This window comes from Hippoglossus stenolepis, chromosome 15 (assembly GCF_022539355.2).
Source record: "Hippoglossus stenolepis isolate QCI-W04-F060 chromosome 15, HSTE1.2, whole genome shotgun sequence".
Lineage (NCBI taxonomy): Eukaryota > Metazoa > Chordata > Actinopteri > Pleuronectiformes > Pleuronectidae > Hippoglossus > Hippoglossus stenolepis.
In genome coordinates, this window is record NC_061497.1 from 13,447,293 (window position 1) to 13,462,716 (window position 15,424).

At 38.1% G+C, this 15,424-nt stretch overlaps 1 protein-coding gene across 4 annotated transcripts; it reads right to left on the minus strand.

Annotated features, from left to right (window-relative positions):
• Positions 1-865: 865 nt before the first annotated feature.
• pou2f3 (POU class 2 homeobox 3) lies at positions 866-14,979 on the minus strand. 4 transcript variants are annotated; one of them, XM_035177871.2, is made up of 13 exons: positions 14,844-14,979; positions 14,490-14,546; positions 9,898-9,926; positions 8,532-8,630; positions 7,506-7,611; positions 7,107-7,195; positions 6,755-6,931; positions 5,400-5,541; positions 5,138-5,271; positions 4,719-4,883; positions 4,024-4,066; positions 3,652-3,766; positions 866-3,043 (listed from the first exon to the last, which is right to left on the minus strand). In XM_035177871.2, the coding sequence occupies exons 2-13, from the start codon at positions 14,536-14,538 to the stop codon at positions 3,001-3,003; spliced, it is 1,191 nt and encodes a 396-aa protein (XP_035033762.2). In that variant the 5' UTR covers positions 14,539-14,546; positions 14,844-14,979; the 3' UTR covers positions 866-3,000. The 4 variants fall into 4 exon arrangements, with proteins under 4 accessions (XP_035033762.2, XP_035033766.2, XP_035033763.2 ...); XM_035177875.2 differs by lacking the exon at positions 8,532-8,630; XM_035177872.2 differs by lacking the exon at positions 14,844-14,979 and having other exon boundaries at positions 14,490-14,627.
• Between the last annotated feature and the right edge of the window lie 445 nt (positions 14,980-15,424).

The window sequence follows — 15,424 nt, forward strand, 5'->3', positions numbered from 1 at the left end:
TCTTGGTTACTGCATCCTCACAGTACACAACACAGTACACAACACAGTACACATTATATCACATGACACGTGACGGTATGGAAGAACTCGCAGTCTGCTGACGATAGATTAGATTTTTTAAATTTGTTATTCAGTCATTATTAAAGGGTGTTGATCTTTATAGCTCAGTACAGTCCAACTTCTCTCATGGCCGATAAAATAAAATGTAACAAAAACAGAACCACTCCCCATGTGTGGTGTGGGGCAAAGGACGATCAAACCAAACCTACTACCACTCAAACCAACTCACTTTCATCAATATCAAGCACAACGTGTCCCATAAAGCATGTGAGTTAAAATAAGAACTGTATGAGACCAAACTAACATCATCTGAATTCATTAAAAAGGTTGTGAAGGCCTTTCATGCCTCGTTCAACTCCAGAAGGTAACTCTTTACTTTGACCACCTCCATTTAGTATTCATCAGCCGCATGTTAACATTTCATTTATGTAACACACTTCAGTCTAGTTATAAGGAAATAAAAGTGTTTATTTCTGTACTTTTTATTACCTACAGGTAGAGGCTGGTGTTTAAACACATAATGGATAATAGTATAGTAAAATACAGTTGTAGTGACATTTCAAATGTTATAATTATTGACAATTATGTTGTGTTAATATATGATAATAATAAATATTTATCTACTAATACGAAATAAGACTAAAATCTTTCTATTATAATAATACAAGAGTAATAATGATTTATCAAGTTGCAAGGGACCTTTGCTGAAGTGTACATTTTTAAAGTACACTTACCTGAATATATGTACATGATTTTACTAAAGTAAGAATTTCATGACAAGACTTTTTCTGTAACGTTGTGGTGTTCATACTTTTATTGAGGTAAAGGTTTCTTTCAAAACACAGTTATACAACAAAATCTTTTAGAAGTTTAGACAAAAGTTTTCATCAAGACTTTCTAAAACTATTTTGTTGAATATAATCTCTTCATGTTGAAGTAAACATGTTTGTCAGGTGGTCCTCGGCACAGAAAGCAACAGTTTGATTTCGTTATATGCATCGTTTCAAAGAAAGAACGTCAAACCCAGGACACACACCTTCTGTTTAATGACAGTGAAAACAAGTTTATTATGGTCCCTGGAATTAAGAGTCAAACACAAATGATTCCCTGAGACTCAGAGGGTGGCGCTGGTTCCACTTACATCAGTCAAAACATAACATTATATAACATTATATTTATAGTGGTTTTATTAGATGACTACATTTCACAAGTCTCTCAGCTCAGAGTTCCTTATCACTGCAAAACGTTTTTCTAAAATAAAACAAAATATACAAAGGACACACAGAACAAAAATGTATTTAGCAAAAGGTAAATAAACAACCAAACAAATAAGAGCAGCCAAACCTGGACTTAACATCTGAAAGAAGTTTGATGAGTCTCTGTGTTAAACGAAAGAGAAGCCTCCATCAGAAGCTCTGGGTTTGACCAGCAGAGGTCAACAGGAGACGTCTCTGAGCGGCGTCAATATTTTTCTCACAATCAGTAAATAACATGAAAACAACAAACCCCAAAATTAACTGATACTTCTTGCATGTATTGTCTGTGTAGAAGAAAACAGATAACGCAATTATGCTTTTATTCATTACTACAAATATGGCTTTAGACGTGTACTTTGAGCCAGTCCCACATACACCAACCGGCCAGAAATACTCACTAGAACAAACACGTGTATTCATCCACAGCGGAAAATAGTCCCCAACAAAAAGTTTGCTCCCGTTTGAAAATTGTTTGCTTTTAGCAACAGTGATCGGCTGTTATAGGAAATTAGTTTTTCATGAGATTTGTTGACGATAGTGAAAATATATAACATTAGAAGCTTTTAACCTGGTATTCTCTGCAGGTGACAAAGAGCAAACTGTTGAGTGACCTGAGTGAAATCTACGGCGTCCCATAGGATGATTTCTTTTTTTATCTTGTGGGAACAAGAGACACGATCAGACAACTTGTAAACAAAATCTTAAATTAGACAATTGTATTTGGCAGAAAGAAAATCTAAATAAATAAATAAACTAAATTGTGACAGTTGTAAACATGTGGTTTCAATGTAGAGACTGACTTCCTGGTTCAACTGTAACATGCTGTGAATGCCTGGTCGTGCACACACAGTTTTCTTATCTGATCATGTTTCCTGCCCCTATTTGCATTTTCTCTTAATTGAACAATTACTTTGGTGAGTACAGTGGTATTACAACTGATGCTAAAAACCAAAGCTTAAGTTTTAATAAATTAGAGTAATGCGTATTGGAGTTATTGATGGTGTATAACATCGGTCACTCAGAGATCTTTTTTACACCCGTCAGGAACAGATGAAAAATCTATTTAATCCTATTGTTTAGATATTTTTGCATAAGTAAATATTTTCTTACTGAGGCCGGCAGTACGCAGTAAAGGATTGCATCATAATTGCTAACACACCACTACAACACGAACATAACAACACATCATAACAGTAACAAGAGCATCATTGTAGAGAACCTACGGAGCATATTGGCACAGAGGCTGCTTTCAGACAGGCACTGAACTCTGGACTTGAATCCTTCAACATTCAAACAGATTAAGTGACAGTTGCAAATTCAAGCCATAACCATTAAGACCTGAAGGAGACAATTCCCAGCAGCGTTCTCATTCTGCGCTTTTCTGTGTGTTCTTCATCTTTGTGGCTGATCTGAGCACAGAGTCACATGAACACAAATCAAACAGCCGGAGGCTTTCAGAGCGAGCGTGAGCTAGAGCGTGAGTGTTGACAGAAGTGTGGTGTTGTTGTTGCACTTCTCTTGTCTTACGTGTCCATCTAACGTTTAAGCCTGTAGCTGTAACCCTGTTCAGAGGGATACTGTGTTACTTTGTCAAATCGTCAGTGTACAGCCCCCTCTCTCTTGAAAAAACAAAACAAAACAAATAAGGATCTTGAAAAGCTTCATGTGATGCAGTTCGTGTTTTTCAGTGATGATACGCAGCATGATTCCAGGAGCGGTACCAGGAGCTGAAAGGCCAGAGGGAGGGTCAGAGGATTATTGACTTAGACAAATAGAAGTGGCACAAAACTGAATTGAGCATTAACCCTTGAACATCCATAAAAGAGAGTCCAACATTTTAGGAAATAGGCGTACGCCAAAAAGGTTATGTAGATATGTTATGCAGAAGTTTTTGGAAAGCAGCAGGTTAAAGTTGTTTCCTGTTTCCAGTCTGTAGGATAAGCTAAGCTAACCAGGTAACGACCACAGCACAATATTTAACATTCATGTAGACACATAGTTTGATGTAAAATCTGTTTTGAAATGTCACACAAAAAATCTTAGTGATAAACAGCAATTGAAGTAATGGAAAAAAATGCTGTAAATGTAATAATCAGCAATGTCTCCTTAAGATTAATACTCTGCTGTAAAAGCCAACCCTACCCTCCATAAATATACATTATATAATATAAACACATGTGATGACGAGATTGATACGATTCTCTCATCTCACTTTTAGAAAGAAAACAACAAAATGAATTTAACAAGATATTGAATAATGTTTAAGTTAAAACAAGTTGCAAGTTAAAAGCCTCCACTCTCCAGGGTCTGCTGTGCTCAGGTGAGTGTCTCTTACCCTGGCGTGCTGTAGGAAGCTGGGTTCACCTGAGACGATAAAGATCCTGAGACCGAGGACAGGCCGTTGGGAGAAGCTTCACGACTTAAACTGTTTGGAGACGAATTTGAGGAAACTGGAAGGAAAACGTACAAAACGATGCTGTCAGCGAACACATATACCTTTTCCCATCTATTTTAGAATCATGTACAAATTAACTCTGGATGGGAGGATAAGAGATGAAAATGGTCAAGAATAAACTTTCACACGATAATGTTGTGATAGGGGAACATACATGTATTAGTACGCATGGTAAACCCCAGTGTCAGTCACAATGAAGTAATTCATTATCAGGTTATTTATCTGTAGGTGAATGTAAGGACCAGAACTTACCACCACCTGAAGTCAGAGGGCTGTAGGATCTGGATGCTGAGGTCTAAAACAGAGTGGAAATGTTTGAGATCAACCCTGCCTCACATCAGGACTATAAATATAACTATTTACATATCTATATATCACAATACATAGCTGACGGGATCCCAGTAATTTACAGAGTGAAGGGTGTATAGGATAGGATACTCCATACTCTTTCTTTTAATATTTTATTATTTATTTAATACTTGATGGTATCTAGCAAAAATCGCAATAAACTGTTTTAAAAAAAGAAAAAAAAGACTAAACTCCTCCTCATTAAAGTCTGACTTAAAATTGAACTTTTATTTTGCTTTGTTTTTTAGATGAAAAAAATCATTCCAGTGTCCTATATGAAGCTGGTGACTTTAGCCTATTTACTGGGCTTCGGTGAAAATAGGTCTCATGTATAAACCAGATATTTTAAGATAATATCTTTAACTCGTCTTACTGTCAGAAAAGAAAGTGAAAAAGGTGAATTTACCAAATTAAATACCATATGATTCTTCTAGTTGAAAGCTTCAAGTCTGTTTCCCCAGTTTGAACTTAGCGTACGAGCATATTAGTAAAATTTATGAAGACAATCCATTAATGTGTCATTAAGCTGACTCTTACTAGAGACTGAAGCTAGTACAAATAGTCTTAAGTGTTAGAGATTGGTGATTTAGTCGACTGACCATTCTGGAGTTGTAGTTGTGCGACTTGACAGGTAAACTGGTCACCGGGCAGTAGATCCTCTTCTCCTTCTGACGACGATTACAGAACCAAACTCGAACCACCTCTTTCTCCATGGCCAGCTGCTCTGAGATCAGGGTTATCTCCTCCGAGTTGGGCTTAGGGTTCTGAAAAGCAAAAAATGCTCATTATTTCCTCCTTTAAAATGTTTGTCAGGTAAGACTAAGAAAGTAATATTTTAGTTATATTAAGATAGTAATATTTTAATGTTCTATCATTCTAGTAATGAATTACAACATATCAAAACAAATTGTATTCAGACCTGAGGTGCCAAACAAAAACTACCTAACTTATTAATTCCGCAACTTAGAAAAATGAGCAGTGTCACCATAAGAACTCATTAAATATCGATTGAACTCACATCAAGGAACCGTTTCTCCAGAGTCAGCTTGATGTTCGTTTCGATGCTTGTCCTCTTTTTCCGTTTGCGGCCGTATCCCTCCATCAAGGGCGGCAGAGAGGTGTGGTTACTCATCGAGTCAGAGGGGGAGTTCTCTAATGTACAAACAAATGTAACGTGGACATTCATCATCCCTGTTCAACATCTTTCACATCAGGCTAGAATCATCAGAGGTTCTGCGATAAAAACAATGAAAGTAAAAATGTTAGTCACTGCGCTGTACCTGCGTCACTCAGCCATTTCTCCAGCAGTGGTTTGAGCTTGCACATGTTCTTGAAGCTCAGGTTTAGAGCCTCGAAGCGAGAGATCGTGGTTTGGCTGAAGTCGTTGCCGTACAGTTTCCCCATCGCGAGGCCCACATCTCCCTGTGGTAAAACAAACACACACACGTTCACTATTATCAGTCAAGTAGTCAAAGGCTCCCAGTCATCATCAGTGGATGGATTTTGACTGAAGTAGAGAAACTAGTGAAACATCTGTTTTCATGATCATGAATTCTGATCAGTGCCAGTCTAATGCGAGGGTTGAAAATTCAAAATAATTTAGTTATTTCCCTTAATTTAACCTGGCAATGTCTTTGAGTGCTCGCCCTCATTTAGAATAGTATTAAATACCAGTTTAATGACTTGTAAAATCTTAAATGATACACAGTAAATGAAAACAATCAATTAAACAAGTAGTACAGTACATGTAGGACAGTATAAGTAAACACAATTCATTAAAAATACAAGATACGGATACAAAGTACACATCTGTTAACAGTTAACAGTTTAACCACTTTAAATAGACCAGAAAGCGAAGGTACACACATCTGAAATGTTGCTAATAATCCCCCATTCCAATGAAAAACTGTGTACAAGCAAATACATTTAGCACAGTCAGTATTGAATTGAGTGCCAATATGAAAATAAGAGGTAAGCTGTAATAAAGGTTCTTTTAGATTATGGTCCACCATGTACATCATTAATTTTGAAAGTCATTACAACACGTGCTGACGTGTACTGGAACAAGACGTAGATTTAAGAATTTCAGTTTAATCTTGAATCTTAAAAAGAAAACTAACAGGTAACTATATGTTGTATCATTAAAGGGCACAGTAAAACTTACTGGACTATAATTACCATCTCGGAAAGAATTTAAAGAGATTTTCATACTTTTACGTCTTTTAATATATAATTATACTATAATTTTAATTACCATGTAGTAATTCACTGTAGAGAATTACCCTGAGAACTGAGAAAAGTAATGTTGTAGGCTGTTACACAGTAAAGCCCCAGACCAGGTCTCAGACTTCGTACACAAACAATATATATGATCTGAGGGAGACGCCTGAGACAAAGGACGACAAAGACTAAATCTTCTTAAAGCTGCTGGAAACTTCTTGTCATGTCTTCTCTGAAACATCAAATTTGTTGCATTGAAAAGCAACTAAAATATATAAAAGTGTCACGTGAAATGACTGTTCTGACTTTGCCAGAAATGCTGTGTTCAAGTAGAACCCATCTGCCCACAGGAGAAACTGATAGAGATTCTTTTTCAGTTTTTAAGGAAAACTAAGTGGTTCTTCCTCTTTCTCACCTGAGTGAAGCCCAGTTTGATGCGTCTTTGTTTGAATGCTTTCGCAAACTGTTCCAGTTCCTCCAGATCACTGGGTTCCTCCTGCAGTGGTAGTGACAAGTGTTTAGGCATCTGCAGGTGAGACATGTCCATGTGGTTCTCCATGGACGTTCCCACCAGACCAGAGCGACTCATGGCCTGGATCAGACAAACATCACAGGGGGAAAAAACTTCAGATTCCAGGCGTAAAAGAGGCAATGAACAAGGTTACCTGCTGTTACCAGTGTGTGACTCAAAAGTAAAGTAAAGTTGCAGGATATGGAACCATCTTACTTTAAACAGCACATGTCACATGTAGGTGGTCTGGATTTACCTGTGGAGTAAGAGTCAGTCCAGATTGGTGCTGAAGAAGACCAGTTTGACTATGGCTGGGAAGTGACAGCAGGTTCTGCTGCAGTATAGCTGCAAAGGAAAACAGGTTTTTGATGATTTATCTGTTTGCGGCGACAAGACTCCCACGAACTGTCTGTGTTTGTTTTTGTTATGAAGACATTAAATAAAAGTGTCCTGGTTTGTGAGCTGTGGAGGTATTGTTAGCTGTTTGGTTTTTTTTTACTCTGTTCAGACGCAGAGTTCTTGGGTGGATGGATAAACTGCTGTCGGTGGTATTTATGAGGATAAATCCATAATGTTTTTCAGGCTCAAATCACTGAAAATAATTCATGCAGCTGATTTGCGGAGTTGACTCAGTGGAAGGTTTTGAAGACTGCACCTTGGTGGTTGTTGGGGCTCTGGGAGAGCAGGAAGGGGGAGGGAGATGACAGGTGGGACTGCTGCATCAGAACCAGCCCCTGCATGGTGTGGAGAGACGTGAGCTCCTGGAGAAAAACAAGATACAGCAACAGAAGAATTAGTCTTAACTCAACTGAGCTTTTGCATTGAGTAGTTCTGCAGTTCTGCAGTGGTGGAAAATACATCGAGAAAAGCACTTTATTTGCCACCAATTCTGACGTATTTCTACTCTACATTAAAATTAGTTTTTATGCTTTGTAATTTCTTTATATTTCTGCTCCACTATATTTCAGAAGGAAATTATCGACTCATTTAGTTAGTTACTATGCTGGTAAAGGTTTTCAATACAAAACACATTAAACATAACGATGACAGATTAAACTTCGTCAAGCAAAAAGTATAGAAAGTTATAAAAGTTAAGATCAACATTGTTTAATCCCTTCGGTCGATTTGAAAGAGCAAAAAAAAAGTGTCAATCACAATTTCTAAGATGGATGTGACTCCCTCAAATGTCTTGCTTTGTCTGACCACCAGTCCAAATATTCAGAGACGAAATATTCAATTATAAGAAAAGAACAAGACTGAGATATATGCAATATTTTAATACTCTAGTTTCCCGTTCAGTAAGATTCAATATGCACAACTTTTACTTTTAGCAGTTTACTTGTACCTTGTTGTATTTTCAGACCAGTTCTTCCATTACTGCCACCCTGTGAAAACTGATCCCTGATGATACGCTCATATACTGTAAGATGATGTGCTTAGAAGTAAAGTACCCAGAGCGACTGAATGATTTAGGCCCTGTTCAGACCAGGTATAAACATGTTGTGTTTGCGAAGACCCACATTTTTTGTTTTTACCCAGTGTGAGAAAAAGAAATGTCTTTGTCAATGTGTTTGTGTGCGTTGGTCTAAGTGATCAGAGCTCGAGACCTTCAGGACGCGTTCAGACCTGCATTTAACTGACCACTTGTGCTCTGAACTGGGTCTTCGTGTCTGTGTCTTACCCCAGGCAGCTGACCTCCAGGCAACTGGGAGCTCTGTGTCAGGTGACATGTCTTCAGTGAGCCTAGGTGAGGTGTGTCGTGGATGTTCTCTGTCTTTATCTAAGGTGTTGAAAGCAGAAAAAAAAACCAGTTTGAAACAATATGTTTTTATACAGTTGAGAGAATAAGAATCCTAGTCTGCCTCCAGGACCAGTTTGGTCACTGAACATTATACAAAGAGTGATGGAGAGTCTTTCCCTCCCCTCGGGCAAGCCAGTATGCAAATATCCCACCACCCAACCACCCCACCCCTGAAAGCCATGGCACTTCCTGAAAACATGAGCACTGAGAGAACCGCGCTCCGCTGCCAAAAGGTCTGTTTGGAGAAGTATCCAAATAGCTTCAAACTATTTGAGGTGCTTGTGAAGAAGTGGCATCCATTATTGACATCTGTGCTGAGAGCAGTTAGTTTATCCCGAGGATGTTAAACATCCGAAAGTCAATTCAACGTTACGTCTCGGATAAAGGTACATTTAGTACCCTTCACTTTGCTCTGGGCTGTTTATATTCCAACTAAGCTCCGTTATTGAGTCTGCCAAAGATTACAGACTTACATAAACTCTTTTGATCCTCCATATTTTTCTTACCCGCAAATCCCATTAAAAGTTCAACACTAACATTGAATTGATCCCATCAATGAGTAAGAAGGTCTGATGTGTCTTGTGTCTTTGTACAACGGCTCTATTGTTGTTCAGAAACTCTTAAAACCCATCACTGAGTCACACAGTTGCACTGGGTAACATGTTCCTTCATTATGATGAACACAGCCCCAGTAGTTTATTTGCAGTCATTCCCACTGCGGCTGTAAACCCACCTGTGGCAGGAAATTACTGAGCCATTATTAACCGTTTTAACACGTCATACCCTAAAAACTGTTCCAGTAAATAAATATCCATCTTTGGTTAAATTATGAGCAACTTGCTAGGAAATCACTAACCTGAGCTGAAAATAGTCCCCAACAAATACACTATTTCCCTCTGAATATCATTTGCTGAAAGCTACAGTGCAAGTATATATTTGGGTCAGATTCTGTCAAATCAAACTTTAAATCAAACTTAAGAAGCCACACTTACAGCAGAGGATTTACAGAAATTGAGTAGCAATGTGGGTCTAAGACACATCATTTTTTAATGTCAAATATTGATCAATCAATTGATTTGATCCAGGTTTGTCCTTAAACAGCTTCATCAGGGTTTCACCCACTGGTGCACACAAACATCCCTCTGTCTGATCAAGCTAACAGGAGAAAGGATACTACGTGTTCAACAAAGAAAACTAAATCCTGCTGATTAAAACCCAAGAAGTGACGATGAACTCTGTTACTCACGTGTCGACTGAAGTTGAGTCCATTTTGGTCTAAATGTAAAAAAGAAAGACAGAGATTATCAGAATTAGGCTCAAGTCCAATCATAGAGAGATTAAATGCAGTCTGTTAGCATTGAGTGTTAGCGATGTGTGTTTATACTGCTTTTTACAGCAGCAACAACATCATCTTTAAATCATCAGTTTTATGAGCGTTAACATAACTGTTTTTATTGGATTCGATATAGTTATAGATACTAGTATATATATATATAACATGTAAGAGTAGGGACATTTATTTCTATCATGGTTTCTCACAAATTGAAATGTTAAAACACAGACATGACAAAACCTTTAAATCAGACATAAATACACCTAAATACAGAAACAGATCAATTTGACAGCGGATTACACACTAATCCAGAAATAATCATGAAGCAGTAATTAAATCCTCATTATTTAAGTTAATTTTTATAAAGCTGACAATCATTTGATTAATCAGGATAATATTAACCAGGTGAAGTGAGTGTAGTGATCTAATAACATAAACGTCACAGAGGCTGTACTTTTGATATTTTGATAATTAATTCTCCTGATTAAACTTCAGTAATATTTTACTTCCACATGTAAAGGATTATTTTGATATGTGGTATTGGTGCTTTCACTGAGGTGAAGGATCTTTTTTCTTTCTCTACTCCTGCTGATTGTCTTGCAGCGGTGTTTCAAAGAAAAGCAGATTACTGGGATGTGAATACACAGGAAAGAATACACAGCGCTCTGTGTCGAGTGTGTGCGGAGCGGACAGGGAGGGAGCGGATGGAAGGTAGAGAGTACATGAAGCTGGATAAAGCTTCATTTGAATGCCAAATAGGGTGACTGGGACTGTGTGTGTGTGTGTGTGTGTGTGTGTGTGAGAGCGAGAGAGAGAGAGGAGAGAGAGAGAGAGAGAGAGAGAGAGAGAGGGGGGGACAGGTATTTGAGAGAGCTACTGGAGACACAATGCAAATACCCCCCACCCCACCTGGACTCTCTCTCCCTCTCTTTCTCTCTCTCTTGTCACCACCCCACCCCCTTTCCCCCCTCCCCCTCTACTAACCCCCCAACACAACCATCTTCATGGCCAAAACTCCAGTATGGAAATGACCAAGACATGCAAATCAGCCCTGAGTGCATGTAGGCTTTATCTCACACACTCACACACGCATACACACAGACACACACACACACACATGGTTAGCAGACACACATTAAAAGGGATTCTTCCGTTAGTCTTCAGGGCAAATATTATATTGTAACTATATACTAACAATACAAACCATATGCACACTGTAGTGTATCCCGCCCAATGTCAGGTGGGATTGGCTCCAGCCCCCCGGTGACCCTCAAAGGAAAAAGCGCTACTGATAATGGTTGGATGTTTGGAGTTGTTATACAAAAAGAAATAACCCTATATTTCTATTTTTACAGTAAATTAAGCAATATGCTGATACAGGCTGGTGTTTGTCTGTACTTTTTGTTGTTGTCGACAAATTCCATAAAAAGTTCCAAACCAACAGTGACTTTGTTTATCTCTCTGACTCAGGTCTGTTATTTCCTAATCAACGCAAACGCATGAGCCACAAACACAGTTTCATTAAAAGCATTGTAATTTCCTAAAATAGCTGGGCCTTGTAGTTTTTAGTTTTGGGGTTTTAAGCAAAAGTTTAAACTACCCTTTGTGTGTTCAGTATAGAAATCGTTTGTTGTGTCTTGAGTTGATTTAGTAATAAAAATAATGACAATAAACTTTATTTGTGTCGCACTTTTATCAACAACATTTTAGACAACAACGCAGTTCAGGATTTGCTTTTGATTATTAGGATCATGTCATTGCTGGTTTTGATCATTGCAGTGGATTCAAGTGTAAAGCGAGAGCAATAAGTCTTTCTTAAGCATCAGTACTATTTGGTTTATTTTCTGAGATCTGTTTCATGTCGACCCTCGATGATTTGTTCCATGTGCGATCTGCTCCTCAGTTTCATTTCCGCTTTGAATTAAATGATAATCATCAATAGCAGGGATTTTTTTAAACATTATGATACACATTGAGTGTAATTGATTTCGTACCTTTTGCAGTCTGAACTCATTTCTCAAAGCCGGCACGCCGTTAGAGTACAGTATGTGGCAGTGACTGAATTACAACACTCATGCAACAGTCCTCCAATATGTGATTTATGGAGCTTTAAAAGTTCACTTGATGTGTTTACATTACTGAAACTGTTTTTACTGTTTTAAATTCTTAAGCTAACTAATGTTAGGAAGAGGCTAACTCTGGTACATTTATATGAACCACTGTGCTCATATTAATTAATGTACACTGTCCGTTGTAAAGAAAATAATAATAAAATGAAGATAATTTATTAATGTGTTTACAGTAACAGGTTGTCACCGTGATGTGGAGCAGCACGTGAATTTCAATTATTTTCGTTGAATATTTGTCAAGTTAAATCCTAGAAATTACTTTTGAATCTGACTAATTTGCCACAGCAAATTTAGAGAGAAACGTAATGCTAATTTGAATCAAGTTAGTTTTTTCCAGCAAAAGAGCCAGTTAACTTTTTGAATAAAAATATCTTTAAAGTCACAAAAATACAGAACCTATCTACAAAATGTTGACTGAGTTTATACGCCACTTAAGCATAATTCAACATCTCATGGTTATGTGCAGGCCGTCACTGCCGGCGGTGGAAGTCAGGGAAAGATCGTGGCCTTGCTAATATACTGAAAAAGTCAAAAGAGACTTTAAGTGACCAAGCGTAAGTTTTCTCTGCTGCGGAATGTGGTTCGTTACCAGGAGCGCGGGGTGGTGATGGTCGCTAGCCAAGAGCTTCGACCATTGTTGCGTTTAGGAAACAAGAGGTTATAATACGCCCTCAGAGCCGAGCTATTTCCCAAAGCTACAGCGACTCCATATTGGTCGGAGCTAGGTGGTTAGCATGCTAACTTCACTATAAGCAAAAATAATAAAATTGGCGTTGCCTTGCACCACACAGCTCCTGACGAGTAAAAGAAAGACATTTGATGCTCAACATCCACCTCAACTCTTATTGACTTGAATTTGGTGCAAAAGAAACCAATTAAATAATCGTTGTAATTAGATTTGTGTAAAACCTACAGAGTAAGCAGGTACAGATTCTTCTGATCTTAAGTGGAGCAGTTGTAAATATGAACCCGTAAAAGTTCAATATGTTTCTCATCTGACAATGTTCTGCTGCCTTCTAACGAAATGTTTAACATTTAACACAACACTCCTTTTCTCACAGTGTTAGTGATATCGCTCCATGTACAGTATGTAGATGGTTTTGCTTTCATTTGTTTACGTATGTCTCTGAGATTTCTGCCTACACAGACGTACTGTGGAGCTGAATTTAGACTGCGATGCTCACAGCACTGAAACAAAAATGTATTTTTTAGAGAAAATGTCCTTGTTATTGTGAATGTGTCTGCAGTCTTTATACAGCTTAAGAAGATCCAACGATAACAGTGGAAAGACACATTGCTGTTGACTCTTTGTTGGCTAACATTGTTTTTTATGCTTGGAGCATTCACCTCAACTGTAGAACCTAAAATAAAAGTAAAAGAATGATGCATTGGCGCCTGAAAATGGACCATGATGACTGATGCGAGTAACTGCAGCTGTGGCACTGAGGACACCTAATAACATACGAGCAAAATGTCTCTCGAAGATCATACACTGACAAAAACAGGGACATTCAGCACAGACCTTCACTTCTGTCACACGACCATTGTCTCAATAAAAGTTCCACATTTTCTGTTGCTTGTTCCTGGTTTTATTTTACTGCTGGTTGCCGTCCTCAGCCGCTGGGCAGCAAGAATTTTTTCAGCAAACAGCCTCAGGTGCATCCTGGTACAGCAACCAACTGCCACCATATCCAACTCTCACGCACACGCACACACACACACACACATGGGTCCCTGTGGTGAAATCTAAATGTTTTAATGTAGATGTACCACATCAGATCATATGGACCAGTATATGAAGAATGATTTGTTGTTTATCTGGCTAAATCAAATGAAGCTTTAACAAAAACTTTTTTCTAAAACCTTGAGTAAACTACACTAGTCAAGTGATATAACCTAAAAAAACAAAAAGTCAGTGTGTACTAAAATGCTGTGGACACACTTGAGCTGACAAATATCCACTCAGATAATCCAGACAACAGAATAGTACATAATTATACTGATATTATATATAAATAACGTATATAATTAATAATACATAACAAAAAATACAATTAACCGTATAATAAAATATATAATAGTACATAATTCTAAATTTCTCCTTTAAAATATTATTTAACACACAAGTAAGCATCTTATAATATACTCTTCATTTTGAAGCAGATAAAAAATGACTCTAAAGGAGCAAATCAAAAAAAAAAAAAGGTTTAAATTCACCTTTTTCAAATCTATAAGACAATAAACAAACTTCTGCATCACCAGCAGTGACAGAATAAACACAGTAGAGCAATGCCACACTTCTCCTGAGTCAAGTCCACTGAAGTTATCTGTGTGTTCAGATGATTCAGCGGTGTGAGAACGGTGAAATGTCCTTACCTGCCTGTTCACCTGGAGCCTCCGACTGTTCCACCGTGTCTGCGCTCATCTTAATATCTGTAATGATAAATACAGCTGATTTTCCTACCGGATAGTAACTTCACCAGGACAATGAAGCACTCAGGCCACCCAGGAAAATGATCTTGACTATATTCTAATGCGCCCTCCCCTCCACACCACCAAACACACACCACACACCCTCCTGTGTCTAATTGTAATATTCATAAGCGAGGCAGCACCGTAAAGCACCACCACTCTCATTAAACTCTCATTAAAGCTCAGCTCTGTGTGTGAGACATGAGACAGTGGAGTTTAAAAAGCCACTGAAAAGTCTGTATTGGAGGAGGGACCCACCTCAGGTAAACAGTCTGTGCTGCTCCGGGTCCTGTCGGTCTTCCTGATGATTCAAAAAGAAACTTGTGTGAGAATAAAAAGTTTTGGAGATCCACGGGCACTCATCTGCATTTTCCTAAGTGGAGGAACGTTCACTTCTGCAGTGCACCCTACACTGGCCAAGGGATGATTTGCATATGCCTCTGAGTGTCCTATCCAGCTTCAGACTGTTTGCATAAAACAACAATGGGGGCTATACGGCAATTTACTGTGTGTGCGAGTGTGGCTGTGTGTGTGTACTAAAAGGCTCAACAGAGTCCTTTGAATGACAACATGACAAAAACCTGTTGGTTTTAACCTTGACCCCCTCATACAGCTCAATGTGTTTTAGTGAAGAGGAGAACCAGGTATCAACTGACATTGAGACATTAAGTCAAAAGACAAAAATTGTACCCATCTCAGAACATTAGGTGAAAATGGCAATTTTTTTAAATACTTTTTATCTTTGAATTTTTACCAATAACATGAGTACATTTTCTTTTTCTTGCATTAATGAAACTCCTGCCTTCAAGGTTTGCAGCTTAGCGCATTTGTTCCCTGAC

Excerpts from the sequence above, each read along its gene's own strand:
- pou2f3 (XM_035177871.2), bottom strand. The coding sequence starts at position 14,538 with ATGAGCGCAGACACGGTGGAACAGTCGGAGGCTCCAGGTGAACAGGCA. Across the intron at positions 8,631-9,897 it reads GACTCAACTTCAGTCGACAC|ATAAAGACAGAGAACATCCA; the intron begins GTGAGTAACAGA and ends TCAACACCTTAG. Across the intron at positions 4,884-5,137 it reads TGGAGAAACGGTTCCTTGAT|AACCCTAAGCCCAACTCGGA; the intron begins GTGAGTTCAATC and ends TTTGCTTTTCAG.